At 37.4% G+C, this 8,407-nt stretch overlaps 2 protein-coding genes and 1 pseudogene across 6 annotated transcripts; 1 reads left to right on the top strand and 2 right to left on the bottom strand.

The window, feature by feature from the left end:
• Positions 1 to 534: 534 nt before the first annotated feature.
• On the top strand, positions 535 to 1,289 carry LOC140982571 (dirigent protein 22-like). The gene has a single exon (XM_073449165.1). The coding sequence runs from the start codon at positions 623 to 625 to the stop codon at positions 1,178 to 1,180; it is 558 nt and encodes a 185-aa protein (XP_073305266.1). The 5' UTR covers positions 535 to 622; the 3' UTR covers positions 1,181 to 1,289.
• Positions 1,290 to 1,394: 105 nt separating this feature from the next.
• On the bottom strand, positions 1,395 to 3,110 carry LOC140970635 (B-box zinc finger protein 22-like; annotated as a pseudogene).
• A 1,476-nt stretch (positions 3,111 to 4,586) lies between these two features.
• LOC140977150 (trifunctional UDP-glucose 4,6-dehydratase/UDP-4-keto-6-deoxy-D-glucose 3,5-epimerase/UDP-4-keto-L-rhamnose-reductase RHM1-like) lies at positions 4,587 to 8,013 on the bottom strand. 5 transcript variants are annotated; one of them, XM_073441766.1, is made up of 3 exons: positions 7,818 to 8,013; positions 5,417 to 7,040; positions 4,587 to 5,279 (listed from the first exon to the last, which is right to left on the bottom strand). In XM_073441766.1, exons 2-3 carry the CDS (start codon positions 6,989 to 6,991, stop codon positions 4,827 to 4,829), a joined length of 2,028 nt encoding a protein of 675 aa, XP_073297867.1. In that variant the 5' UTR covers positions 6,992 to 7,040; positions 7,818 to 8,013; the 3' UTR covers positions 4,587 to 4,826. The 5 variants fall into 5 exon arrangements, with proteins under 5 accessions (XP_073297867.1, XP_073297886.1, XP_073297859.1 ...); XM_073441785.1 differs by having other exon boundaries at positions 5,417 to 7,004; positions 7,818 to 8,001; XM_073441758.1 differs by having other exon boundaries at positions 5,417 to 7,043; positions 7,818 to 8,001.
• Between the last annotated feature and the right edge of the window lie 394 nt (positions 8,014 to 8,407).

The following is an 8,407-nucleotide window of genomic DNA, read 5'->3' on the forward strand; positions in this document are numbered from 1 at the left end:
CTAACTATTTCTTATAATTACGTCTTGATCTTCATTTAAATATAAACAAAATGAATTATAAAAAATATAGTGTAAGCACGTAACGTGTGCGTCGGTACACTAGTGTGTTTATATATGTATATATGTGTGTGTGTTTGTGTGTGGTTGTGGTAGGTTAAAAGCCAAGAAATGATTCCATGCGTTTATTCTTTGGTTGGGCCCGACTTGACTATAAATAATTGCACTAACGTTGGTTTCTCTTTGTCGTTTAAGCTGCACTCACGAAATTTAACGTTTTTTTTAATGATGAGAAAACTCACTGTCGGTTACCTTTCTTTATATATATATATATATATGTAAATACGGAAGTATCGGAATAATTTATAAATTACGTTAATCAAATAAATTATAAGAAATAAATCATTTGTGAAGTGTTGGTCCGTTAAAAAATTGATAAAGATAATCGAATTTTTTATCATTTATCAATGGTTTATGTACTCCACTGACTCGATCATAAAACAAAAATTTAACATATTTTAGAATATTTTTAGTAAAATGGGATAGTGCGCCCGCACATTATATTATAAGTCTCGACTTGTCTTGAGAAAACGAAGAAAGAATTTTGATAATCAAGACAAGTAGAATGGCTACAATTCTTCACATCCTAATATTCTTCATCCTACTCTGTTCCACTGCAATCGGCGACGAGACATCCTACGTCAACACATCGGAGCTCAAACGCAACCAACTGAGAAAAAAACTCACCCATTTCCGAGTATACTGGCACGATATTGTCAGCGGCAGAAACCCAACATCCGTCCCGATCGTGAGACCCGCAGTCGCCAAGAAGTTCACTGGCTTCGGCCAGATCAACATGATCGACAACCCACTGACCACAGACCCCGATCTGAGCTCCAAAGTCGTCGGGAAAGCGCAGGGATTTTATGGGCTAGCTTCACAGGAAGAATTTGGATTGTTGATGGCCATGAATTTTGTGTTCACGGAAGGGAAATACAATGGCAGTACCATCACTATACTGGGGAGGAATGCGGTGTTTAATAAGGTGAGGGAAATGCCGGTGATCGGTGGAAGTGGGCTTTTCCGGTTTGCTAGCGGGTATGCTCAGGCGAGAACTCACTCTTTTGATCTCAAGAATGGAGATGCCACTGTTGAGTATGACGTGTATGTCATGCATTATTGATTAATTACCTTTCCTAATCTCCATGTTTTCTGTCTTGTCAGATTTATGAATAATAAAAACGTTTCTTGTTAACTTTGATTAGTGTCACATTTAACTCTTACTAGTTACGGGGAGTAAAAGTATTGTGCTTTAAAAACCAGACACAAAACTCTCTGTCATACAAGCAAATTCAAATCCAGATACTGCCATAAAATCTGTCACCCAACGCGCAAACTCAAAATCATACCCTCATCCCATCGATCATAACCGAGTTGCAAAACTATGAATACAACAGAAGAAGCAATGTCTTCGCAAACCAAGGCACAAATCCAAACCAAAACTAACCATTTGCGGGACAAGTGGAGCTCAATGAAAAAAAGGAGGAACATCAAGAACTATCTTTATATCTATATTCCTATAAGCTAATATACAACTACTGAAAAAGATCATTATAGGTGTTAATGGATCTGATTGTATGTCAAAGATGGCGCCTCCGCTTTGAGCTAGCAACACGAGATTCATGATGATGGTAACAGCTCTCCAAGCGCGAGGAGCTAATGTCAGGTACAAACGGACCAGTCAGATGGATCCTGGCATGTCTTAGGACAGTGTAGCCTGGACGCTGTTGGTGGGGAAGGAATCTGGGCTACCGCCCAGAATGTTTCTGGCACTTGTCCGCTATGCTCATCATCCTCAAATTCTCCATCAGCAACTTCCAAGTTTGGAGAGCTATCTGAATCTCCAAGTCTCCCATTATCCACCTGACAGAAAGTTTGATAAAAGAAAGATCAAATTTATGGGAAGATCATACTCTCGGCATTTATTAGCTTCACAAAGTTGCGAAAATTAACGAGGAACCCAGAAAATGGAAACAAAGAAAATCTTCAGCTAGCTTATAAAATAAAACAAGACCAAAACCTACCTAGAATAAATCCTCATGAACCAACTACACTGGTTCTCTAACCTCAAGCATAACCTTTAGATCAAACTAGTGCACCAACTATATGAGCAAACAAAAAAGCGAGATTGCTTTAACTTGACATTGAGCTTACCATTGAAAAGCTAAATTTTCATAGTCGTGTGTTTAAAATTACCAATGCTTCACTGACCAATGATGAAGCAGAAAATGATCGACATGGAAAAAAACAGAAATATGATCCCCGTTCATTGTGATTTAAAGGCATGGAAACATACTCAATCGGACAATGAATTTTGACGACGAGGGGCAGATGGAGCTGGATTACAAAATTGCAGTAAAACTTTTTAAAAGTAATAAACATAATGTTGAACTTATTTTTATTAAAAGTGGAGCCAGTGGCCTTTCATCACCCTCCTATAGGGTTTAGTATGACTCAAGATCGTATACCTTAGACGAACCGCTATCGGCTATCCATGAAATTATGATTCTGATTAAAACCATCAAGTCCAATAAATTCATCCAACTGCCAAGGCGAAATGCTTTCAGTTGCAGAACCTCCAGGAAAAGGAGGCTTTGGAGATGAAGAGTCCACGCCATGACTAACTTGGACCGGTATGGTCCTATTGGGAAGAGAAAATTTTGGTTCGGATACTTTCTCATGTGATTTAGTCTTAAAAACAGAGGGTAATGGACCGTGTTCAATAGCTTCAATGCCCACTTTTAACTCCAGTAAGTAAAAATCTTTGATGTTTTGATACGAAGGAATTCACTGTGTGCATGGCAAGATCACATTTTCTGCAAAACAAAGCTCGGTACTCTAGGCAAAAGAAATAGCCAACTGATTCCTGCACAACATAAGAAACAAGAGCGTCAATACTGACCACATAAAACGACATTTTATGGTAAATGAATCAAACTCCTATGTCCTCATCTTTTAACTCCAAGTTAACCTTTCCAACACCATCCATGGAGAAGCCAGAAGTGTCAATGTCCTATAGACAACCATAGAATATTTGGGGAAAATACGTTTTTTTTTTTGTAAAAGTGCAGACTTTCGTGGAATTTTGAGGTTCGGTGACTCTTACTAAACTTTGATATTCTGTACTCCAGGCATAACTTCTAAACCAAGTGGCTGAGAAACTGAGGTAAAAAAAAAAAATGCCCCAACATCACATGTGTAACATACGTTTTATGAAGGCTAACATCACATACATTTTTCTAATAATTTTAAAGGTCAAATTACACAGCATAAAACCTAAATATATTCACATTCAACAGAGATGAAAATCGAAAAAAATTTCGATTCTTACCCAAAAATCAGATGGAATAACTGTTTTTTTTCTCTCCTAATTTCTTTGAATATTAAAGTTGCATCCATGACTACAACATTGGAATAAATGTGAATGTGAACTTGATATTAATATCTAAACCATGGCTCTAAAAAGGCAAAATTGCATTTCTCGGTCTTGGATATTAGTTATAGGTTTGATCCTTGAAATGAGAAATGTGTACATGGTTTCTGATTTCTCTAAGTTTTAAATCAAGTATTCTTTCCCTTATTGTTGGCTTGGATCAAATCTATGTATGATTTTGAGATCAGGGCATCATAAAGATTTTTACTGTCACATTGGAAGACCTGAATGAAATTTCGGTAAAGAATTAGAGTTTAAATTGGTAAAAAAATGACAGTCTAATTCTGATATAATTGTTCATCTTTTTGAATGTGTGTCATGGCGTGGATTCGGATTTAATTTTCTAAATTGAAAATAATCCAACGCATTGAATGGACAAAACTTGCAGATAAGTAAAATGAAAATAGTTTGCCTTGTATCATCGTTTCTTGATGTCTTAGATTATCAGAAAATTCCTTGTTTTCCAGGCTGTAGATTGGAGACCTCTGTCGTTCCTACCCCAAGTAGTGAGGTCCTGCCTTGTACTCTTCTAGTATAACTCGCTCTAACCATCGAAGAAATTTGTGGAGAACACCTGATCAATTTGGGACTTACATTCTACAGTTCCTTGTATAAAACATACGTTGCGTATATGAGGATTAAAAATTTAATGTATCCTCGAGAATTGCATGTCCATGGGGAGGATTTAGCAAATAGTAGGTCTCTTGTGAGATGGTCTCACGAATCTTTATATGTGAGACGAGTCAACCCTACCGATATTCATAATAAAAAGAAATACTCTTAGCATAAAAAATAATATTTTTTCATGGATGAACCAAATAAGAGATCCGTCTCACAAAATACGACCCGTGAGACCGTCTCACACAAGTTTTTGTCTTTAGCTATAGATTAATTGCCCCCAAAATATCTAAATAATTTAAATCATCACCTGTGAAATTGCGATATACAAATGGAAGAACATTCTAATGTATTAATTTCACAATACTCAAAAGTTACAAGCCAGCGGACTGGTAGAAGACAAGCATGCGCAATCATTTCTTACTGATGTTCAATTATTCAACTCCTATTTATACATTTAGATGAATAATACGTCTCCTTAAATTAAAATTTAAGTTAATTCAATATACTATTGAACAGAAAGTAACACAATGGCATGCGTCCTTGTAAAACTAACGTCTGGTGAAAGTAAGTTTAACACATGAGGCAGATTCCCTCACCATTACAGATTCTAAGAGGTTTAAAAAAGACCCAAGAAATAAGCTGAAGCTGAAAACTTTACTAACACAGAAATAATCGGGCCTTCAACGAAACAAAGACCACGTGTTGACAGATCAACTCACTCAGCTGGAGTTTTCCTGTTGGGCTCAAAAACGATCTTGATCAGCGACTCCTTAATCGACAGCAACTCAGGAAACTCTTTTTTCAACTTCGAGGCATCCATCTCGTTGTTACTTCTAGGAGCAACTATGACCTTGGCTTGCTCTTCTAGTGTGAAGTTGGTCCACTTAAATTCAGGATCAATGTATTTCTTGTACATCTCCAAAATTTCATTGTGGCTAACAACGCCAGGATTTGTGAAGTTCCATATGCCTCTAAGATTTCGTTTTGCCATCTCGATTGAAATCGGAAGAAGCTCATCCAAGATTGTCATACTGTTAGGAATGTTAACGACCTTATTGTAACGGGAAATCTTGGTGATGAAATTGCGTGGGTTATTCAGGTCTGAAGATATTGGCATCCGAACTCTGAGTGTGCAGACATTGTCGTATTCTTTCAAGAGCTCCTCCACCTGATTAGCATACGCAAGGAAAAAATTAGCAGCCATACTGATGCATGTTGCTTGCTTTTTGTCAATTTTTATCTAATAAATACATGCACATCATAATTCAATCAAGATAATTTCGAAGGGAGAAGGGAGAAAAGTACCATGGCCTTGGTCTTTGAATAGAAGGAACCAATGAAGTTGGGCGTGTCTTCCTCCTTAAACCCAATGCCAGAACCTTCAGGGTGTGAATCATTGTATTCAAATATACACCCTGTGGCAAAATTCATCATCAGTAGACCATGCTCTCTGCATAAATCCGCCAAGTTCAGAGTACCAGCAACATTGGTACGGATAGTTTCAGTCTTGTGAGTTTCACACCAATCAACATTGGGTCGTCCAGTTACACCAGCAGCATTAAAAACGTGTGTTGGCTTCACAGAAAGGATGTCTGCCAAAAGTTGTGTGCGATCCTGCAGACGTCCCTTCCCATATTCGTATGGAATACCCTGTTTTTCACACAATTTCCCAAGCAATCCACCAATCCACCCTGTCCTACCATAGATTAAAAATTTGAGGGCTGGTTTTTGTGGTGAAGGGCTGCTTTTGGAATCTGGAACCAACATTTTCGCCTGGTTAGAATTTTCAGCAAACTCAGATTTTCCAGATTCATAATTCTCAGCTTCACTGAAGTGCCTTTCTATTCCACCAGTCGTCATCAGCATTCTAGGATGAGGAAGGAGGGCACCAGACACATCACCCCACCAATCAGGATTGTTCTTGTACCACTCCATGGTCTTTTTTAAACCATCTTCCCAAGTGGTCCTTTCAAACCAACCCAAATTCTTCAGCTTCTGGTCATCAAGGAAGTATCTCTGATCATTAAATGGTCTATTTTCCACAAACTGAATACTCTTGTCCGGATCCATGTTAAAGATATTGCATACATCTCTGGCAACATCAATGACTCTTCTCTCCTTCTTAGTTCCTATGTTGTAAACATGACCGACTTCACCCTTGTGAAGAATGACTTCAAATGCCTCGGCAACATCCTCACAGTAGAGATAACTTCGCACATTTGAACCATCACCATGAATTGGGAGAGTTTTACCTTTCATGGCTAGAAGTATAAACTTGGGAATCAACTTTTCAGGGAACTGATTCGGACCATAAACATTGTTCCCACGAGTGGTAATCACGGGCAAGCCGTAGGATCTACCGTAAGCCATAACAAGCATTTCAGCCCCAGCTTTTGTTGCTGAGTATGGGTTTGTTGGCAGGAGTTGTGAGGCCTCGTGATTTCCAACAACGGCATCTTCATCAGTCTCCCCATACACCTCATCTGTGCTAACATGGATGAACCTCCTGATCTGTTTAGTAACTTTGCATGCCTCCAATAGAACATGGGTACCATAAATGTTGTTTTTGGTGAACTCGAAACTGTTGCCAAAAGAATTATCAACATGGGTCTGAGCTGCAAAGTGCATTATAGTATCAATGTTCTCGGCAACGAGAAGGTAGTTGACAAGGTCGGCACTCGCAATGTCACCTTTGACAAACTTGAAGTTGGGAGATGATTTGGAGGGAAGAATATTTTTGAGATTGGAACAGTAATCAAGTTTGTCAAGGACAACGATCTTGTACTCAGGGTAGTTCCGGATAAGCCTATTGGCAACATGAGAGGCAATGAATCCAGCGGCCCCAGTAATTAGGATATTCTTGGGTGTGAATGTCGACATTGTAGCTTGATATCTGTTAGGAAGCAGATGCTCTGTTTAAAATCACAAACTGCTGAACAAGAATCATTAATTCATAAGTTAAAATTTCAGCTTATTTCCACAAGTAAAGAAACAGTAAAATATAGCAAAAGTCATTTCCTTTTTTATGGTTGATTTAACGAGCGAATCAATACATCTAGATACGGACGGTAAGAATTTAAGAGAGAACCAGTACTTCACTACTTCAACAATATCGCTCCCTTCAAATTTTGTTGTAATAGTTCCTAACAATCCCAACCCGAAGGTAACTGCAGGATAAAACTAATACCTTGGTCCAGAATCAAATGATTGAACAAAAAACTCGATGATTAAACATGTACACCAAGCAAGAAAATCATCTAGAAAAAAGAGAGAAAAAAAAAAGGCAATACTAGAGTACAAGGCCGAGCCAGGAATTTCGTCTTAGGCCAAACCACATTATTAGGGGTGAAACAGAATTTCAGTGGAAAAAAAAATCATGCATTAAATTCGAAACTTTTTATGGATCGACATTGGTCCAGAAAATAATCTAACCAGCCGAAAACCATTTAACACGGTACGAACGCATTCAAAGCTTTGCCATCGATCCCATTATTCAGCTTCCACGAACCCAGACTTACAAATACTACGGTCGAACTTACACAAACCAAGCGGCAACAGGAACAAAGATTCACACGCTTATACACATACACGCACACGTATAGATCTGGATGGACCGCAGGAATGACATTAAACCATCGATAATCACACATCCAAAACATTCGAACAGATCTAGCATATATACAATGAGATCCTCGAATTAACTCACTTTTTTCTCAATTATGAGATCGGGATCCACCAATGCAGCTCCAAATATGTAGATAAAAATCGAGAATAATTAGATAATCAACCCACGAAGAAAAAGAATAGGAAAAGAATTCGAAGAGAGGGCGAATAATTGTGAGAGGAAGGTGACGAAACAAAACAGGTGAGAGTGAAGAGAATGCAGCGTGCTCTTTCTATTTATACTGCACAAACACATCCTCCATTTTCGTATAATAAAAATTGAGTTCATAATTTTTTTGCCCACATTTCTATTATTATTATTATTATTATTATTATTATTATTATTATTTATACTAGTGCCCTATGCAGAGTTAGAGGTAATTTAAATTAAACACAATTTGTATTGAAAATATTTGTAATTATTTTGTTATAGTTTATAAGATTACTTTGTGGATAATGTGTTATTTTAAAAAAAATGAGATAATTATAAAAATATTTACAATTTGTTTAGATATTCGTTAATTTTTGAATTTTTATATAGAAAATTTAGCGATTATATCAAATATATATGTATGTGTAATTTGTTGGGGAAATGAATGTAACCAAAAGTTATTATTATGGGCGCGCGCGCGC

This window comes from Primulina huaijiensis, chromosome 1 (genome assembly GCF_012295235.1).
Source record: "Primulina huaijiensis isolate GDHJ02 chromosome 1, ASM1229523v2, whole genome shotgun sequence".
NCBI lineage: Eukaryota > Viridiplantae > Streptophyta > Magnoliopsida > Lamiales > Gesneriaceae > Primulina > Primulina huaijiensis.

Bases quoted from the DNA above. Each gene is read 5' to 3' on its own strand.
- LOC140977150 (XM_073441766.1), bottom strand. From the start codon at position 6,991: ATGTCGACATTCACACCCAAGAATATCCTAATTACTGGGGCCGCTGGA. The intron at 5,280-5,416 runs GTACTTTTCTCC...TATGCTAATCAG, and splicing joins ATTCAAAGACCAAGGCCATG to GTGGAGGAGCTCTTGAAAGA.
- LOC140982571 (XM_073449165.1), top strand. From the start codon at position 623: ATGGCTACAATTCTTCACATCCTAATATTCTTCATCCTACTCTGTTCC.